Genomic DNA, 21,179 nt, shown 5'->3' with positions numbered 1-21,179 from the left:
TGTCCTGGTGATCCTTTGATGTACTTTAGAACTCGAATTGCGGCATCCCAATGAGGTTTCCGTGGATCCTGTATATATTGACTTAGGGTCCGAACCGAAAATGCTATGTCAGGCCGAGTAACCGTGAGGTATATCAGTCGTCCCACGAGTCGCCTGTATTTGACTGGATCCTTTAATAACTCTCCATCGTCTGGTGTGAGTTTTAGGTATTGTTCCATTGGAAATTTGTCTGGACGAGCACCTATGAGTCTCGTATCCTGCAAAATATCAAGCGCATATTTTCTTTGGGACATGTAAATACCAGCTTTGGAACGAGAAAATTCAATCCCTAGAAAATATTTTAGGTCTCCAAGATCTTTAATGCGAAATTGTTGTAATAAACAATCTTTAACACGCTGAATTTCTGTCAAATCATTTCCTGTCAGAAGAATATCATCCACATAAATCAAAAGGGCAGTAAATGATGAGTTATTCTGTCTTGTGAATAGAGAGTAATCTGTCTTGGACTGTTGAAATCCTACAGATTTAATCACATGAGAAAATGTTGAAAACCATGTTCGAGATGCTTGTTTGAGACCATAAAGGGATTTGTTTAGTCGACATACAATGTTCTCCCCCTGTCGATGATGTCCGGGTGGCAAGTCCATGTAAATAATTTCATGCAATGTGCCATGTAAGAAGGCATTTTGCACATCTAGCTGGTGAGTAAACCAATTTCTGGCTGCTGCAATGGTGAGGAAACACCTCAAAGTTGTTAATTTTGCTGTTGGTGAAAAAGTTTCAGAATAGTCAACACCTTCAATCTGAGTGTACCCCTTTGCGACAAGGCGCGCCTTATATCTGTCGACGCTACCATCTGAGTTGTACTTTATTTTATAGATCCATTTGCATCCGATGGGTTTCTGCCCAGCGGGTAACGATGTCAAGGTCCACGTTTGATTTAGCTGCAAGGCGGAAAGCTCTTCGTCCATTGCTTTTTGCCAATTTGGATCAAGGATAGCTTGAGCATAAGTGTGAGGTTCTTTGGTGGTTGTGATGTTAGCAAGATATGCACTATGTGTAGAAGAAAATCGTGAATTAGAAAGAAAATGATGCATAGGATACCTAGTTCCATTCGGTCGGTCTTGGGCAGTGGTCGAATGATTGGCTTGCGATCCCGTTACGTAGTCTTGAAGCCAGGAAGGTTGGGTTGATGTGCGACTGGATCGTCGAACAGGAAGGTCGGTTGGAGAAGGTTTGGTAATGGGTGCTAAACTTCTTGGCATGGGAGAAGAAGGTTGGTCTACTGGAGGTTCAGGTGTATTATGACGAGTAGGAGAAGAAGGTTGGTTTGATGGAGGTTCAGGTGCATTGTGACGAGTAGGAGAAGAGAGTTGGTTTGATGGAGGTTCAGGTGCATTGTGATGAGTAAGAGAAGAAGGTTGATCGAGTGAATGTTGGACAGGAGTGGGTAAGTCAATGTCAATGGGCAAAATACCTTGTAATGGAGGTGAGGATTGTGTCTGTGACGGTTGGCAGAATGGGAAAACACTTTCATGGAAGATGACATCCCGACTTGTAAAAAAAGTGCCTGCATCTATATCAAATAATTTGTATGCTTTTTGACTGTGAGGATAACCAATGAAGATGCATTGTTGGGCACGCGGATCAAATTTTTGCTTAGGTGAAACAACAGTTGCGTAACAAAGGCAACCAAAAGTTTTTAGGTGAGAAAGTGAAGGTGGTTGATTATATAGTAGCTCAAAAGGTGATTTATTTTTTAGTAAAGGTGATGACAAGCGATTAATGATATATGTGGCGGTTAAAACGCATTCTCCCCAAAATTCTAATGGTAAATTGGACTGAAATAGGAGGGCTCGTGCTGTGTTTAAAACATGTCTATGTTTGCGTTCTACTACCCCATTTTGTTGAGGAGTGTAAACGCAAGTGCGTTGACATTCAATACCTTTTTTGAGAAAAAAATCATACATTGAAATAAATTCCAGTCCGTTGTCAACGCGGATGGTTTTAATAGATGCCTGAAATTGATTTTGTGCAAATGTAATGAATGACTCTAAGAGATGTTGGGTTTCAGATTTGTGATTCATAAGAAATAACTAAGTACATCTAGTATAGTCATCGACTATAGTGAGAAAAAAACGTTTTCCAAAATGAGTTGAGGTTTTATGAGGACCCCAAATGTCACAATGCAATAGATTAAATGGAGAATTAGATTTTATTGTGCTTAAAGGAAAGGGTAGCCTTGTCCGTTTAGCTTTGGGACAAATACTACAATGATTATGAATGGGAATGAGATTTTTACTGATAGGGATAGGTAGTAGGGAAGATACAAGTTGTAGACACGCTGGAGAAGGATGTCCAAGGCGCTTATGCCATAAATCAGGATCGGTCGATATTTGAGATGCGTGGGCTTGGTTTGGAAGAGGGGACATGTAGTATAAGCCTGCGTGTTGTTTACCCGAGCCAATCATCCTCCCCGTAGCCAAGTCCTGTAAAACGCAACCATGTGGAGTAAAAACGACACAACAATTTAGTGAACTGGTTATCTTACTAATGGACATGAGATTTAAATTAAAAGAAGGAACACAAAGAACATATTTGAGAGTGATTTTGTCATTGAATTTAATTGTGCCTGTAGATGAGATGGGCGCAGTTGAGCCTGTGGGCAGATTAACATTTGAAATAAATGATGATGAAGTGTGTGTGAAAAATTGTGAATCAGATGCAATGTGATGGGTTGCTCCGCTATCCAAAATCCATGGTTTCGTAAAAGCAGAATTAGAAGAGGAGTTATGGGCAAGCAGACCTGCAGAGCTAACAAACGTGTCACTTTTACCGTTATTGTTGAGCGAGTAAATAGCCCTTGCCAATTGCTGAATTTGTTCGGCACTGAAGTGTTGTACGAGGTTTCTATCGGACTCGTTACTTGTGCCTTCTTTGCCAGACATGATTTTTTATTTAGGGGATAAAAATGGAGAGGCTGTCAGGCACCAAGATCGGTGCTCTGATACCATATAAGAAAATGATAAAAGATGTAAAGAAGAAAAGATGTTTCTTATTCTCTTATGTGTATATTACATCACTCATGTATAGGAAATATATAGGGAGTTTCTCTCTCCCAAATTACAATCTAATTAGGTAGGATATTAATCATGAGATTCTATAATTATTAAATTAATTGCATATAATTGGGTACAATATCGTCAAATATTGCATACAATAATTGCATATAATTTTATAATTATTATTTCCTTAATAAATACTGATTGAAGAAAATATAAGTTTATCTTAATTTTGTAAGAACATTTGACATTCATTATAGGACTAAGTTGAATTTTTGAATGTTGCATGGTATCAAAAAGAAACATGGCCAACAACGATCGTTAAATTTCAAGAGAACTACACAAGTGAGATTGAGCTTGTAAAGCTCAAAAAAGAGCAAACCGAACGTAAGAAGCCAAACACTAAATAAATGGATGTGTTGAAGGAAGAAATGAATAAATAAGGAGAAAGTTGGAGGAAACCTCCAAAGCCCTTAGTGTTGAGCACGAAATGGTGGATAAAGACATCCCAAGCTATTTGTGATCACAGTCATTCCATACCCTCTATACGTTTCGAGAACAAAAGTCGATAATACCTAGAGAGTCGGTTCACATCCAAACATTGACTCATGCCTCTTTAATGATTGGATGATCCCACATGCACCATTTTGTTGACAAAATCATGGAGAAAACCTTACAATTGAGTTGGAAGAGTTTATCCATTTATCGGTCCGATGAGACAACTAATATGAATGAACACATAGACGTCTATATTACATAGGTTAGTCTCTACACATGGTCACTACTATAAGACCAAGTCCTTTTGCGATAGCTTATGCAAGAAGCTCACACTTGTGAAAACATGTTAAGATTTGAAATGTACATTTAAACTTTTTAAAATTTTCACAAAGTAAAATTTGATGATGTAGAAACTTTGCTCATAAAAACTCTCATTCTTTTTTGTTTTTGCAAAGTGATAATATGTAATGAATAAGAGGTATAGATTTTTTTTTCTTAGCTCATAGATTTTTTTTTTCTTTATGTTTTATACTGGTTTGTCTGAAAACATGGACTACATCCAACTCTTGATCAAGTTATATTACATACACTAATGTTGCAAATTACAACATAATTATGTTTTTAACCTCAACCATTATCGACTAAAACAACCCCAAGTATTATTTGGAACTCAACTACTCCTGACTGATAACCATAGTATTATTTGGAACTCCTAGATAAACAATTGAGAATATTATTTAGAACACAGTTGGGTCTAGCTAAGTCTCAAATGCTATTTGGAACACAATCATTTTTTGCTAAACAACTAAGGCTGGTAAAAAAGGAAGTGATCTAAAAGATCACAAATTTTTCCTCGTTAGAAAGAGGAATAATGTCTTTCAAAGTATAAAAAAAGTTTAACTATCTTCTTGGTTGCCATTTAACATAATAGTGTTCCTACAAATATACGAAAATAGGAAAAAACACAAGAAGAAAATGTTGAATTGTTTTTTGAAGATAAAAAATAATCCTAAATATCGTATGACGTTGATAACTAGTTAGATGATAATTTTGTTTGGCGAGCAATTTGTTAATGACTTGTTAACATATATTGTGTTTGATATACCATGACAACATAACTTCATAATTTCACAAATTTACTTGTTTAAATCATTTTTAAAACTAGTTTTCATAAGGACTCTCCTTTTAAGGTTGATGCAAATAATAATACACATGTAATGTAAATGATATAAAAGAGAGAGAGAGAAAATACACAAGATATTTTATACTAGTTTATTTGTCTCAATAGACTACATCTAATTCTCAATCAACAAATTGAGTTTCATTAGGTAGACCAATGTTGCAAAGTACAATCGAGTATTATTTTGGCTTATAGTCACTCTTGATTAACACCTTGAGTATTCTTCGGGCTCGTAGTCACACCTGGTTATAACCCTTTAAGTATTCTTTTAACAAGGCACTCTTGGCTAAACCAAATATTCTTTTAACAAGTCACTCCTAGTTCAACAGAATATCCTTTAGGATTATAATCACTCATGGCTAACCCCTGAGTATTATTTCAACAAGCCACTCCTGATTTAATTGAGTATTCTTTCAACAACTCACTCTTGGCTTAACCGAGTATTCTTTGGGATCGTAATCACTCATTGCTAACCCCTTAAGTATTATTTCAACAAGCCACTATTGGCTCAACTGAGTATTCATGCAATAAGTCACTCCTAACTCAACCTAGTATTCTTTGGGATCATAGTCACTTTTGGTTAACCTCTTAAGTATTCTTTCAACAAGTCACTATTTGCTCAACCAAGTATTCATGCAACCAGTCACTATTGACTCAACTCAGTATTTTTTGGGATCATATCCACTCTTCATTTGCTAGATGAACATTCGTAGTATCATCTATGAAGCTTTTGAGGCACAAAAAATCTGCTTAATGTTTCAACATAGTGCAACATCCTTTTACTTGCTCTTCTTCTTGAAGGATAACTTTATATAGGCATTGGAAAAATATAATCTTTGTAAAATTGTTTTTTAACCTTTCATTTTCTTAAGCTAGCCTATATAAGCATGTATGCATCCATTTTTAAGACAACTTACATTGAATCAAAGATTGGCAAAGAATTTTCTCTCCTTTGTGAGTTCTTCAAGATGTTAGTTCCTCATTTCTATAATTTTATCTTGAGTTTTAAAAATTCAAGTGGTGATTTTCTTTCTTGCACTTATCTTTCTATTAATAGTGACGTGTTATTCCTTTTCTCCATTCTTCGTCTTTTTTATTTTCCTTATTTTTTTTAGAATCGAACGTTCCCACTTTAATGATCACTTGATTAATCTCATTTTTAGTGGAGAGATTTTAAGGACTTGGTGTATTCTTGTTGTTTCATTCTATAATCAATGGTTGAATCATGTTCTTGCTATTTCCACAAGTTTCATTAATTTGTATCCATTAGTTGATTTTTTTTCTTGATTTCTATTGAATATTCATCAAGGAAACAACACCTTAATTGGTTTGGTTTCATCTTATCATTAATTACATTTGTTTAATGAATGCAATATGAATCTAAACAAGAACGTGAGTTTTTTCTATCCTAATCATATTTGATAAATCCTAATTACTAAATCACTAAGTTAAACTTCATCATTATGTGTTCCGGTCTCCATTGCATGGGTCATGATGGAAGGGAAAACTGGGGAGGATGAATGTCTTTCACTTAGGTGTCTCCAGATTTTTCTTGTTGTCCTTGCGATGTTGAGTTTATTATGGCTAATTGTTTCCTCATTTCTTTGTTTTTTTCCCTAAGAGTTCATATCTCTTCTTAATTTTTTTGTCTCATCTCTGCCATCTCTCTTTGTAACGACATGAGTAATGTCATCTAGTCATTCTTGCTTACTCTTTGATCTCTTGTCATGTTCCATGTTGATACCGTTGAACTTCTCCTGGTTTCCTACCTTCTCGACCCCATGGTGGGCGCCAATTGTTATTCCTAGGGTTGAGATAACAATCTCTCTCATACGAATACTTCTCGGTTGATGTTCCTAGTGTGGTGTTGGTCTTAATCCTTAGTCCCAGGTTGTGGAGGGTATCTGCAAAAGGCTCTATAATGCCCAAGTCAATACTCAGTGTTTGAAGATAATAAATGTTGTATTAAATGTGTACCTTAATGTGGTTCCAAGTCAACCTATTTATATGGTTGTGTTAGGCCTTCGGGTCACTAGATCTAGATTACAACAAATATCACGACTAAACCTATTATTAGTCTCACATTGATACAGTTTAACCATCATAGGATTGTATTAGTTAAGGTTTAGATTCATGTTACATGTTCGATTATCTTTAGGGAGATCGGTCCCTACTTCTTAGTGGTATGGACCCTCTCGGTCCTATGGTAGTACAATATAAATAAATAATTTTCAAAGAGTAAACGTTTAATTAAAGATTATGATGTTATTTTTTAAGATGATGGATTATGAGATTATTTTTAGGTAAATAGATGTTATGATTGTGTATTTTATTAAATAACAATATTATTTTTAATTTGATAAAATAATAAAAGTGTCTAAGAAAATAACACAAAATAATCAAAAAATTATATTTATTTTATATGATGGTATAAATTCAGATATTAAAACAATAATAATAAATCTATATTACAAATAATTAAGGAAGTATATTAGGTACGGACTATGTTTTCATTGTAATATATGGTATGAAGTATTTATTGATACTTTATATGATCAACTATAAAATTATTTTTTGTACAGTACAATTACTGGACAAATAATTTTTGTATCATATAACTCAATTAGATTTTGGTTTAGCATGGTAGGAACTCATAAATTTGTTACCTAATATAGTTTTAACCGAGTAAACTAAATGTAACTCAGTCTAAAATCCAATTCAGCTTGGAAAAAATTTAATTAGGTTAGGTTGGTTCATAGATTGAATACAACTCACTTATACTTTACTACCACTACTAATTTTATTGTTATTATCAACCCACTATCACCATACATATATACAAATGTACTTTTTAAACTAATTCTAATTATATAGTGATTTATAGATAATTTTATTTTGAAATTATAATTAAAAAAAATGTAATTTTTAAAACTAAAAATATTCTCAAGTAAGAACTAAAAGTTAATTGTTTTCGAATGGGTGTTGGGGTCTAGAAAACGATTGCCTGCTCCTCTTCTCGGTCAGTCGTTTCCACACTTAGCTTCCTACTATTTAAGTCCCTTATTCCTCCTTTCGGTCATCTGGTAACACAGGCTAAGATGATACCTGCAGAAGACATTCGTACGATCAAGTTAACAAAGGTGTCGACACTTAGTTGTCGTAGATAATGACGTATCTGATTCTTGGAATCTGCACTATTTATATTATCTTAATGAGCCTTCGTTGATGAGCCATATTAGGAGATTGGTTCGTGTTTAAGGTTGTGCTAACCCTACTGATTTGATCATCCCATGAATTTATCGGCATCGTGTTACCACGTGATCTTCCTTATCATGGATGGATGTTCAAATGGTTTGGAATTCTAACCGATTGAGGACGAATGGCTGGTCGTACCAGTACAAATTGCTTTTTTTTTTTTTCAAGTTTTGAAACTTACTACTACGGGTGCAGATTTTTTTTTGTCATCTCTAATATCGTTGATGAGTGCGTCTAAATTAAATATATATATATATATATTTATATTAAATGGTACAATTTTATTTTTCCTACAAAACTTCTATAATTTCCATATTCAAATTGGAAGAACTAGTCTTAGCGTTAATCCACAGTTCACTCCACCTCACGTAACCCGAAACGACAAGACGTGCAACGATAGAATCGGGCCGGCAGCCAACGACGTCGTATCTCGTTTCCCAAAGCGGTGGTAATAGCATCTAATTTGCAAAACCAGACTTCCCGAAATTCCAAACCCACCCCTTCTTTTCAAATTACGGTACAAATTGGCAATTTCGCACTTTCCCAGGGACCCCCACCCCGAAAATATAAAACAACAAAAATCAAAAAACGAAAACACAATTACACATCACGATAGACCAGGATCGGAGAGAAGAAAAAGAAGCAACGGAAAAACACACACAGAGAACACCGAAGAAGAGGAGGAAGAAGAAGAAGAATATAAAGAGAGAGAGAGAGTGTGTGTGAGAGAGAAGGTGATGACGATGGACAGAGAGAAGGAGAGAGAGATAGAGCTGGAGAGTGCCATGTACACGAATTGCTTGTTGTTGGGACTGGATCCGGCGATTATCGGAGTCGGAGCATCCAACGCGACTCCTCGGGTCGGGCATTTCCGTCACTCGAACCCTAAATTGGGGGAACAGCTTCTCTACTTCATCCTTTCCTCTCTCAGAGGTCCAATTCAATCCGCCAAAGTATGTCTCAATCCACTTTCGCTACTAGTCTCGTTTCCTATATGATCTCCTGCTCTAACTCTAACTCGCCTTTTCTCGATCTCTCAGGATTTCGACAAGGTCTGGCCGATTTTCGATTCCGCGCAGTCGCGTGATTTTCGCAAGGTATATCGAATTTGTCTTTTCTTCTTCTTCTATTTTTTTTATGTAATTTGAGTGAATGTGTTTTGATGGCGCCGGGACAGGTTGTGCAAGGGATTATTAGCGAGCTTGAGTCGCAGGGAGCGTTACCGAGGAGTAATTCGAGGGTTTCTTCACTTGCCACGTGCTGTGGACCTAGGTTAGTGTGTTTGTGTGTGATTGATTGCGTGATGCTATGCTGATTTGTGTTTGCGTGTAATTGGCTGTCTTGATCCTGTGAGTAGGGGGAAAGTGAGTTTGATTTAAGGGTTTTGCCTTTTAGCCAATTGGTGCATTGTTGACGGATAGATATTGATGAAGTCAGTGAAATCATGGGCAATTTGTAATCTGCTAACAGTTTAAGAGTTATTTGAAGAATTGCTGAACTGAACAAAGTAGTTGGAGGCATAGAGGGACTGAAACTTTTCCCCTAAATTATACTCAATACTGTACTATTAAAGGTAAAATCCTTGGTTTATGATGCTGAATGCTGGTTGGTAAAGACCTAAAACAAGCATAAGCTAAGTGTTTTCGATGAGTGAACATGCAAGACAAGATTGGGAGTTATGCATTTTTGAGATGGTACAATTAGAATATAACCTAAAATTGTTTGGTCATATGAGAAGAAGACTAATAGAAAGCTATAATACGAATAACTGATTTGGTGGAAGGCGGGTAAAGAGAGATCAAGAAAAAGTAAGTGAATTAAAAAGGACTGATCTAAAGACTTGGTTTATTCCTGTTGGAGTTGCTGGAGCCAACCATGTAAGTTAAAGCTTTTGCTATGTTGTAATAGTAGTCTCATATGGTAAGATGGTAATGGAAGCTCATTGTTTGGATTTTGTTAAAGACAGTTCTGAAGTTATTTGAGTCTACATGCTGATGTAGGTTTGTTGAGCTTCTATGGCAACTTTCTTTGCATGCTCTTCGAGAGGTTCATCGAAGGACATTTACTGCTGACATATCTTCTAATCCATTGCCTGCGCCATTGACTGATGTAGCCTTCTCACATGCAGCTACTCTACTTCCAGTTACAAAGGTAATGGTGGTATTCCATAAAAATGTTTAGTTAAGGATGAAGTGACTATCGTAATGTGGAATATGTGCATGTCTTGTTGTAATTGATGCCATTATATTACTAGTTTGGCGTGTTTTCATATGATTCCAAAGGGTCATTCTGACTGTTCTCAAGGTATTTTTTGTTCTTTTTGTGTAATTGTTTTTCTAAAGCTGAAGTTGTACAAAGTATCAATAATATGTTGTCTTCGTGCGTTTCCTATGACTACTGTAAAAATTTCTCATGACCATACTCATAAAAGTGGGTAAGAAAAGAATTTTAATTTCTATGTTGATTCACTTGGTCTTTAAGTAACTCAATTGAGGCTTTGGTCTTAAACAGGCAAGAATAGCCCTTGAAAGAAGAAAGTTTCTTAAGAATGCAGAGATGGCTGTACAACGACAGGCTATGTGGTCAAATTTGGCTCATGAAATGACAGCTGAATTTCGAGGCTTATGTGCTGAAGAGGTATACCGATCACTGAAGGCTTTCTACCAAATACATCTTGCATATGTTGTGTATTGTGTATATAGTTCATGTCCTCTCTCCTATAAGGAATATTCCTTATGTATTTGTCACTTATGCAATTATAATATCTCTCCCATCAGGAGTATTCTATGTATTTATCACTTATGCAATTATAATATAAAATCTGAATTCAGGCTTATTTGCAACAAGAATTGGAAAAACTGCATGACTTAAGGAATAAAGTGAAGTTGGAAGGAGAGCTCTGGGACGATCTGGTCTCCAGTTCAAGTCAGAATTCCCATTTAGTTTCAAAGGCCACTCGTCTATGGGAGTCTTTATTAGCCCGTAAAAGTAAGTGCATTTATTAATATTGCTCTTGCACTTTCCATGTCTAATGGATCATGTTATTGTAGTGAGTTTGATTTCTTGCATTATATCTTTACAATTGTATTTCTGTATTTATGAATGGGGTGATAGTAAGCTTTTGCTCTTCTCAGTGTAGTCTAACATGATTATGCCATTTTCGTAGTTTAGGTATACAAAATTGTAAATTTTTGAAGTTTTTATTTTTACTTTATCATTTCTGATATGCCCATTACGTTTTCAATAATGAGTGCTGATGATAAACCATTGGTATTAGTATCCTTTCAATTATGATATTAAGGTTCCTTGCTTTGTCGCTCCACGGCCTAGAATCCTCGTTTTTATATCATTTTTAACTGTTTTATAAAAAAAGAGTACATATGATGATTTTGAGCTTTTGATACAGGTCAACATGAAGTTCTTGCATCTGGTCCTATTGAGGACCTGATAGCTCATCGAGAACACAGGTAATGTTGTGATGTAGTCTGCCTTGCCTTTCAAAATACATGTTTACCAAATTTACCAGCTTACCTTTTGATACAAGAATTTCAGGTATCGAATATCCGGATCATCTTTGCTGGCAGCAATGGATCAGAGTTCTCAAGCTCCTTATTCAGATGTATTATCTGGTCAGTCTGGGGATTTGCCTTCGATTGATAACAAAGAAGAGAATGATGGATCACATTTTAGCAATGAGACTTTAGCAAGAGTGGATGATAGAACTGGAAGAGTCCACCCAACTGTTGATGTAGCAGAGGTTATACGGCGATGGACCCATGCCTTGCAGCGTATCCACAAACAATCACTTCATCTGGTATGTTCTTATATTTCCTTTCTTTCAAGCTTGATAGGATAGCCTCTGATATTCTCTTGTTGAAGCCAAATCTGAGCCCTGCAACTGAGATGATTTTTCTTAATCTGAATAAAGAAAAGAATCAATAAAGCCTCATTGTTTATCCCCAAAAGATTCTGCATTGAGCTAGACTGTCAATGTTCGCTCTCCAGTGTATTATTTTTGCTCAGATGTCACCTAAATGATCCTTAAAATCTGAAGCTGTTGAATGAATGTGAGAAAAAAAGGGAGTGAAATAAAATGAGCTACTGTTCTTTACTAAATTGATGGCTACTAGAGTCATCTGCTGGTTAGTCTGAAGAACACATGTCTTGCATGCTTTGAGGCAAGGAATCAGGGATCCTCTTTGCTGCTTTGTGTATCATTTTAACTTAGTGGATGACAATTATTTTTATCCCTTTTGTTCTCTTGTTTTTTTTTCTTCATTTTTTGATCCATTTGGAGAAAAGAGGTCGAGGTTTTGATGTCAAGTTTGAAGTACCTGGTCATATTTTGCCTATTATAGCTGTATGTGTAATAATAAACACTTGTATGTTTATTAGTGATATGGGTTAAAAAATGGTTTAATAAACTGCTGTTATAAATAGGGAATCATTTGTAAATTTGAATCTTTTTAGCATAGAACACAATAAAAAAGTACTTGTAAGATGGATATCATAATATAATCAAGCACTTCATAGTTGTGTTATTTTTGTTTTCTTTTTATTATCAGTTAAAATCTGAATATGTTGATATGTTTTGGGTTCATAATGAGATGCAAATATTGTGAGATAGGAAGCGTTGATGTAAATATTATAAAAAAATAATTTTGTTTCCTTGTTTTGTTCCCTATTATTGGTAGTTAGTACATTAGTATAATTAGCATAATCAGGAAAGATTGAAATCCATGATTTGGAGAAGGAATTTATTGTCATAGCTGTATAAATAGGGACCTTGTACATTTAGGTTATTATCACAATATTAAGATTATTTCTCTCCTCTTTAAGTTGGTATAAATATTTTCCCATCATGGGGGCCTTGCTTTTGTGCTTTTCTCATTTTTCAGTTGTCTTCATTGCAGCCCGTTCGTTTCATTCCATCACTATTTATTGTTGGAGTTTCTTTTTCAGTAACCATACCAGGTGAATCGATGACCCTTAATTGGCCTATCCCTGAAACACCCAAACCCTAGATCGCTATCACACACGCCATTGTGCATTAGCATTTGTAGCATGTGTAAGCCACATGTCGCCCTACTAATGTCGGAACTTGACGAAACCACCATTGCTAGACTCATTGACCTATCCTCTTTGTTTTAGAGTAGGTGCAACTGTTGAGGCTGAACCCTAGCCAAACCCAACCTTCTATTTGCCCTTTTGTGTGCATGTAATTGACGATGGTCGAAGAAGAAACTTTCGGGAGCACCTAACAACCTTGATATCATTTTAGTGCCCTTGACATCTAATGATCTTCCTGCATTACCAACATCTAATCGACGCAATGGTCAAAATTATCTTGTGTTGTCACAATTTATTCGAAGGACGTTGAAGGTTCAAAAGAGGTTGCTTCATATTGAAGGAATGCTCCCACTAACTAGGATCTTTAGTTTGAGACATGGGATAATGAGGACTCTCTCATTATGACATGGTTGTGGGGTACCATGATACCAAAGATTAACTATTAACTATGTATTCTTTTCCACCACTCAGCAGATATGGGAGAATCTTCGTTAGATACTATTAAATAGGATATTTGTACCATTCATGAGTTGGAAAGTAGAGTCTTTGGTGCCAAACAAGATTATCTCTCGGTGATTATTTACTTCAAAAATCTAAACGGATTGTGGATAGAACTCGAGCAACACTAGAATCTAAAATTGGAAAATAATATTCATGTTGCTCTTGTTGCACAAGCTACTCAAAGGTTAAGAATTTTTAAGTTTTTTTCTGGACGCAATCATGAATATGATCCTATTCAAGCTCATATTATTGGGAAGGAGACACTTCCATCACTTTCAGAGTCTTTCTTCATTGTATGTGGTTTAGAGAATAGGAGGATGGTTATGATGAACGAGAAACCCATTGGAAGCATTGCCATGACATCTGACAAGATTCCAAAAGTTAGAGATTCTTTGAGTATTAAGAAAGAGGAGTGTTGGTGCTTGTATTGCAAAAGAAGTGGCCATACAAAAGTTTCAAACTTAATGGGAAGGAGACGATGTTGAAAGACAATGTTTTGACTCATGAAAGTCAGGATTAGAGGTAATGTGTTATACACATATAAGGTGCATTCATAAAGTTATCTTCAAGTTTAAGCTTTTTGAGGTGTTTCCTTAGCCATATAAGCTCACAAGTGACTAATGCCATTGTTCTATATTATGCTTCTTCACTTGATCTTGTCACAAGATTTATTTCTTGCTTTTCCACGATATTAAATTATCCCCAACAAGAACTCACTACCTTGAAGTGGAGTGTCTATCTCTTGGTGAGCCTGTCCAGTCACTCTCAGAATACTTAACAATTTGAGTATTTCCTTTATCTTCATAAATAAATAAATTAATAAAGCCTTTGGCATAAGCATTCTTAATATGCTCTAGAATTTGTGTGGCTGCATCCCAATGATCTTGACATGGGGGGTTTAATAATTGACTTACTAAGCGATTGCAAAAGCAATCTCAAGACTAGTAATAGTGAGGTAATTTAGCTTACCAGCTAATTGTATGTGTCTACCATGGTTAGAATATGACTCTCCTTTGTGTGTATCCTTTGTCAAGTAGGTGAGCTTTATAATTATAACAATCTTTTACCATCAAGTCCTTCTTTAAAAGTTTACAACCACTGACACCTAGCAATTGATTTGTCAGCTGGAAGGGGAACTAGCTCCTTGGTACCACTACTTTGAAGGGCACACATCAATCATTGTTTGTCAGCACTCTGGTGAGATAAAACTTTACCTAGAGGCTTATAAATAGGAACAAAAGACAACGAGGACAAGCAAGTATAATTTATGGTGGGAAATTGTTGATAACTTGAGTTAGTATAGTAGGAGAAAGGGTTGTGGGTAGAACATGTATCTTTTTAAGTAGGAATAGGCTAATCATTTTTTTAGAGAAGACCAAATCCAGTACAAACAAGAGATAGTGTCTAAGAAGGATTAAGCATTTTGAGAAGACCTTCTCTATATCATTATTTGTCGAAGATGGGTCTCACTAGAATGTTAATAGGGCGTGGATTGCATTAATATGCCTAAAGAGGTTCTGGAGAAGCATCTTGAGGCTTGGTAGAGTCATTTGGTGGTGATGAAAGAAGATTGATAGCGGTGGGGAAATGAGTGCAAATGTCTTCATAGGAAGGAACAAGTGTGTAATATGGGACAAACTCAAAGAGACATCAACAAACACAAAATAATGATTAAGATTAGGAGAAAACCATTAATACCCTTTTTGAGAATGATGATATCCAGGAAGACTTATTTGAACGACGGTGGAGAAAGTTTATCTGCACTTGGGTTATGTACAAAATATGTGGTACCTTGAAAAAGAGACATCAACAAACACAAAATACTGATTAAAATCAGGGAAAAAACATTGATACCCTTTTTGAGACCGATGATATCTAGGAAGACATTTGATCAATTAAGGAGAAAGTTTATGCTCGAATAGGTGTGAGGTTATGTACAAAACAAGTGGTACTAAAAACATGTGGCGGAAGAATGTGCAGGTGGAAATGAGAAAAAAAGACAGAGTGAGGTGAGGTACTTGAGCACTAAGGACTGGTGATGGTATCTTGTTAATGAGATAACATGTTAGGACAACATCCCAAAAACGATGAGGAGCATGAATGTGAAGAAGTGTATGATGAGTAGTTTCAAAAGATATATGTTTTTATGTTCAACTTCATTTTGTTGAGGAGTATGGAGACTCCAAGTTTGATGAAGAATATCATTGGAGACCATGAACTGCAGGAATTGGTTAGATAAATATTTATTGTATTGTCACTACGAAGAACATGCATGGATCTACCAAATTGTGTTTTGATTTCATAAGATAAATTTTCATTAACCAAGTCGAAGTATATCTAGAATAGTCATAAGTGAAGGTAACAATTTTTTGAAACCAGAAGGAGTAGCAATAGGAGAAATACCCAAAAAATCAAAGTGAACTAAAGAGAAAGGAAACAAAACTTGTTTAATAAACTATCACGAAAAGATTGGCGAATATGTTTATCTAATTGACAACCCTTACAAATCAAACTTGACAAATGTTTGAGACTTGGTAATGTCTTCTGCATTTTTGTCGACCTGGAATGTCCTAATTGTGGATGATTATGAAATGTATGTGCCTTATTTCTATTATTATAACATTGAATAAATACCTTGGGAAAAATATAGAACTCTATAATCATGATAAAGGTTATTTTCTTAACATTGCTGTCTTGTTAATAATTTGTCCCAAGCTTTTGTAATGTGTTTCTAATAATACAGTTGTTGCTTTTATTGTCCAAACTTTGAAAATTAAAATAATCAAACTTTGTTGCTCCAAATAACTGGTGATTATTACTTATTGTTGTAATTAAATAATTTTTAATTGTCCTTTCTCTGGATCATGATTATTTTCTTTTTTATTCAGTTGAGAATAACAATGACTAGTAGTAAGTTAATTCATGTCATATTTTGTTACTCTCTTATTTATTGCTTAGAAAAACATCTAAAGCATACTGTGATCTGTAGGCAAAAGCGAATGATGGAGAGGGTCCAGATATATTGCGCAGTGGACAGGAAGAGGGTTCAAGTGGCCATGCTGAGTCTTTAGCAGCAACCCTTGCAGAGCATCAGCAACATTTAGCTAGCTTCCAGGTAATGCATTAAATCATCAGCTAGATTCTACAAGCTTGAAATTCTTTCTAATGCAGTTTCATTTTAATTATCAATTGCTTGTGATAATGCTTTTATACCAACTTGATGCTATGGAGAAGGAGAAATGATGTCCATGTCCTTAATATTTTTTATACTACTTAGTTAATTGACCTTTTTGGGACTATTATTGTGCATAAAGTTATATATATTTACTGGAAAATTTACTTTGCTTGGGGATGTATTGCTTATAAAAGTAGAAAAAGGGATTAGATTTATATATAAACTCTTTACATTTTTTAGTTGGTGGACTGTATCTTTAAGATACAAACAGACCCTTTATTTTCCTTGTTTGCTGACAGCTTCTTGTACATGATTATTGCTGGGTTGTGGCTTATGTATTGATGCTAGTAGATGAGTAAAATACAGTTAGCTTTATTATTCAGTCTATAGCACTGGCCATGGTGGAATTGCATTCCCTTTCAGTTAGCTGCTGGTTTTACACTTAAACATTGATGTATATTTTGAGCCAACTTTGCTCTATCTCTTCATATCTTTTGCAGTAGGAGTTGAGTATCTTGTATATAGTTGACCTGTAAATGTTGTTCCTATACTAGAAGATTCTTTCCTAGGAATTTCACACTGTTGCATGTTTAATTTGCAGGTGCTTATCAACCAACTCAAGGATGTTGCTCCAACCATACAGAAGTCAATATCAGAGTGTACAGAAAAGGTTAACTGTATAGCCTCAAATCTACCTCCAATGAGCAGACACAATGGTCGGTCAACGTCACCTATCCAGTCACAGAGTAGTGGGAGGATGGTATTCTTCTATTTTAGTATAATGTGATTGTTGGTTTAATCCCTTCACAATACCATGTCTGATTTTGCCCCTGTTCTTTCGGTATCACTTTATATTGTTTAGGACAATAGCATTGATGATGCTAGTGAGGTGACATCAAGATTATCTACTATTCAGCTTGACAAGGTTTCTGTTAGTCCTCCCACTTTAAAGCTTCCTCAATTGTTTAGCATGACCCCATCTTCTGGAAAAGCTGGAAATGTCCAAAGGCGCCAGAGTAATGCTCCTCAAACCAGCCAAACGGAGAATCTCTCAGACAGCAAATCTCTGGATCCTCCTTCAAATAATGAAGTAGCGAGTTCAGCTGAAGGTATGTTTTGTCGTCTTAAGAGTTCTGTCTAAATGTTTGTCATAAAACATCCTTGAGCCTCCATCCAATTTATGCTTTTAGGAGACTAGGTCCTTAACATCGTATCAAAAGCCTGACCAAGTGGTTCGGAATTCAACCCTTGGCTCCATGATCCCCATTCTTTGTAATTAATTAAGCTTCAGCACAAAGGAAAGTGAGTTTGTTCACCATCTATACTTATTTTTATAGAACTCTTGCGTGAGCTGTTATGTTAGAGATATACAATCATTCTTGGGCTGGGATCACCTATTAGCTTAAGTTTTTATTGAAGCTTATGATATTTTTTTCAAGGGCATTTCATCGTTTTGTTAGGAAAAAATTGCTGATAATGGCTTTGTTTTGTAGATAGTGACAGTTCTTTTGTCCAGAATTTGAAGAGGTCGGTAAGAGAAGCTGCGCTGTCATTGCGGTCATGTAATTCAGATTCATCACGGGATAGTCAATCTGATGGAAGTTCAGAGCACTTCTTTGTCCCTTTTTCAGAAACCGGCTTTTCTCATTTAGAAGCTGAAAAAAGGGGAGCTTCATTGAGGAGCAAAAGATTATTTGTATCACAAATGGATGATTCCTTGCTTGAGAGTCATGTATCCGGTGGGTATGGGGTGAGTAAGTTTGATGAACTTCCAGATATGCTGAATGATTTGGAAAGACTCTCTGATTATGACAATGTAAATGGGTTTCTCTCGTATACTGGTTCAAATGTAACATCTGGTTCAAATGCAACATCTGATGCTCAACGGTCAATTTTTGACTTTGAGGACGCACAGGATCAAGTCTTCTCACCACCCCTGTTAATGGATTCATCACTTTTGACAGATTCATTTGAAGACTTGCTAGGTATGATGAATTTTTGGACACACTTCTTCGATTCTTATCATCTGATTTTTTTAATGCTTTTCTGGGTATGGTGAGGGAGGACTGATTTTTTTTTTCTTTATTTTTCCTCCTTCGAAAAGGTTGTCCTTTTTCCATCTTTTACAGAAGAAATTACATTTGCATACTTGTAGAATTGATACATATTCTTTTTAATAAGCAAAGCCTAAAATATATTTAAATTTTGTTTGTTTTTTGGGGTAGAGAGAGGAAATTGTACTTGTGCCCCCTTCAAGCATTATTACCACAAGTTTCTAAACTTACCTAGTCCATTGAACCTCTCACGTTGGTTAATTGAGTTTGGAATTTGTTGTTGCATTGCAGCCCCCCTATCGGAGACCGAAACGGCCTTGATAGACCATTGAAAACTTTGTAGACAACTGGAAAACTAAATTGAAGAACAGAATAATTGATGTGGTGGATTGCTATTCTTTTGTTGGGTTGTACACTCCATTCACCTTGTATAACACGCTACTTGTATAACTTTATTCTTGTTTGCCATATTTTAACCATCTATTTACTGTTGATGCCCTAGTACCGGGGAGGGAACCATGAGTGACCCGTGTTCTTCATTGGTGAATGATGATTTGCTTTGGGATGAAAATCCAAAATCCAGAATGCTAGCTCGGTTGAAGGGTTAAGTTTTCTTCAACTCACTTGAATTCACTTTGACATTTTCATCCACTTTTTTGTCATTCATCTGCTTCAGTAGACTCACATCATCATATGGGCAATTGCTTCCTGCATCCACCCTATCATTGACGTGAAATGATCTCTTTAGTTTTTAAATTAAGTGTATGGTTGCAAGTCAAAATGTATTCTCGAATACATTTCTAAATTTGGGTTTTCGAAACAGTTTTTCAGAATAGTCTGTTTCTGGATTTTGTTTTGTGGAATCTTCTGAAATGTATTATTTGTATTATGAATTTACCTTTTCAGAGTCAGATTTTTTGTTTTTCAATTTCCCATTTCTATTTTGAAGTTTCATTTCCATAACGTACAAAATCTATTCTAGATTTCGTTTTCGAAATATATTTTTCAATTTTGGATTTCTAATTCTGGAGTTTTAGAAATTCATTGGTGTAAGTTCAAAATCATTGGGGGTAGAGGAAGCAGCAATTCGTGTGGATAAATAATTAAAAAAACATTAAGATAATGGGGAATTGGACACATTTTTAGTTTTAAAATGAATATTGCTTTACCTTTTCTACGAAGTTTCCAATTAAGTAGTTGTTATCTTTATGTTTTAATAAAGTGATATTTTTTTTCTATTTTATTTAATTAAGAAAATTAAATATATAAAAATTGAAGAAATTGTAATAACAAAAGGTGATTGATTTAATAATTATGAATTAGCAATATAAAAATAATTAATACTGTTAATTATAATCGTCTTACAAATATATTATGTTATATTTTTTAGAAAATGTTATTTAAATATAAAATTAGTTATAAAGTATGATTAAATTTATTAACTTAGTAGTGTCGTAACACGTGACTTTAATAGAAGTATAAATTTATTATTAGTATTAGTATTTATTTGTTGATTTTTTAAAAAAGAATTTATTATGTTTTTATAATTTTAATGTAAAGGTAATAGAATTTATATTTTTTTAGATAAAGAGTTTATTTTTCTTTTAGTTTTCATTATAATTTTTTTTTCTGTTTTTGACAACATATTCTATATCATTTATATTTTAGAGGATTTTATTTTGGTGTCTGTATTACTATTTTAAAATGTACAATAATTTTATTTATAAAGATCTATTATCTTTTTTTTATATACTAGCGGGAACATAGACGCTCATTCATTGTGTATTCGTATTTTTTATTTTTATTATTAATATGTATATATATATATTTTTTTATTAACATTATGTATCAAATTTTTTATCTCTATTATTATTGTGTATCTGTATTTTTTTATTTTTATTATTAATGTTTATCTTTATTTTTTTTTATTATGTATGTACATTTTTTATTTTGATCATTATTATATATGTATTTATATTTATTAAAATGAAGTATGTGTTTCTGTATTTTTTAAATATCAAACTATATCTGTATTTTTTAGTTTTATCATTATCATATGTGTATTTGTTTTATTAAAATGAACTATAAATTTATATTGTAATATTTTAATATTATCGTAAACTTATGTGTATTTGTATTTTTTTTATTTTTATCATTATTGTATATCTGCATTTTTTAGTTTTATCATTATCATATGTGTATTTGTATTTATTAAAATCAACTATAAATTTATATTATAATATTTTAATTTTTCGTGTATTTCTGTTTATTAAAAACTATAATAATATACAATTTATTTTTTTATCATTTTTTTAATTCTATTTTGAATTTGTTTTTTTTTTAAATGTACTTTTTTAATGAAATGAATGGTCATTTAAAAAAAA

At 34.3% G+C, this 21,179-nt stretch overlaps 1 protein-coding gene across 1 annotated transcript; it reads left to right on the top strand.

Annotated features, from left to right (window-relative positions):
- The first annotated feature begins 8,318 nt into the window (after window positions 1-8,318).
- Window positions 8,319-19,428, top strand: AUG6 (HAUS augmin-like complex subunit). The gene is made up of 13 exons (XM_068646020.2): window positions 8,319-8,948; window positions 9,036-9,092; window positions 9,173-9,267; window positions 9,996-10,146; window positions 10,507-10,632; window positions 10,827-10,983; window positions 11,402-11,462; window positions 11,548-11,809; window positions 16,556-16,681; window positions 17,343-17,501; window positions 17,604-17,850; window positions 18,235-18,726; window positions 19,087-19,428. Exons 1-13 carry the CDS (start codon window positions 8,733-8,735, stop codon window positions 19,125-19,127), a joined length of 2,190 nt encoding a protein of 729 aa, XP_068502121.2. The 5' UTR covers window positions 8,319-8,732; the 3' UTR covers window positions 19,128-19,428.
- Window positions 19,429-21,179: the final 1,751 nt, after the last annotated feature.

The sequence above is a fragment of the Phaseolus vulgaris genome, chromosome 4 (assembly GCF_051622355.1).
Source record: "Phaseolus vulgaris cultivar YP4 chromosome 4, ASM5162235v1, whole genome shotgun sequence".
NCBI lineage: Eukaryota > Viridiplantae > Streptophyta > Magnoliopsida > Fabales > Fabaceae > Phaseolus > Phaseolus vulgaris.
This window is presented reverse-complemented; position numbering and strand designations above follow the sequence as displayed.

Coding starts and splice junctions, on each gene's coding strand:
- AUG6 (XM_068646020.2), top strand. CDS start 8,733: ATGACGATGGACAGAGAGAAGGAGAGAGAGATAGAGCTGGAGAGTGCC. Junction 10,984..11,401: donor GTCTTTATTAGCCCGTAAAA/GTAAGTGCATTT, acceptor CTTTTGATACAG/GTCAACATGAAGTTCTTGCA. Junction 11,810..16,555: donor ACAAACAATCACTTCATCTG/GTATGTTCTTAT, acceptor TGTGATCTGTAG/GCAAAAGCGAATGATGGAGA.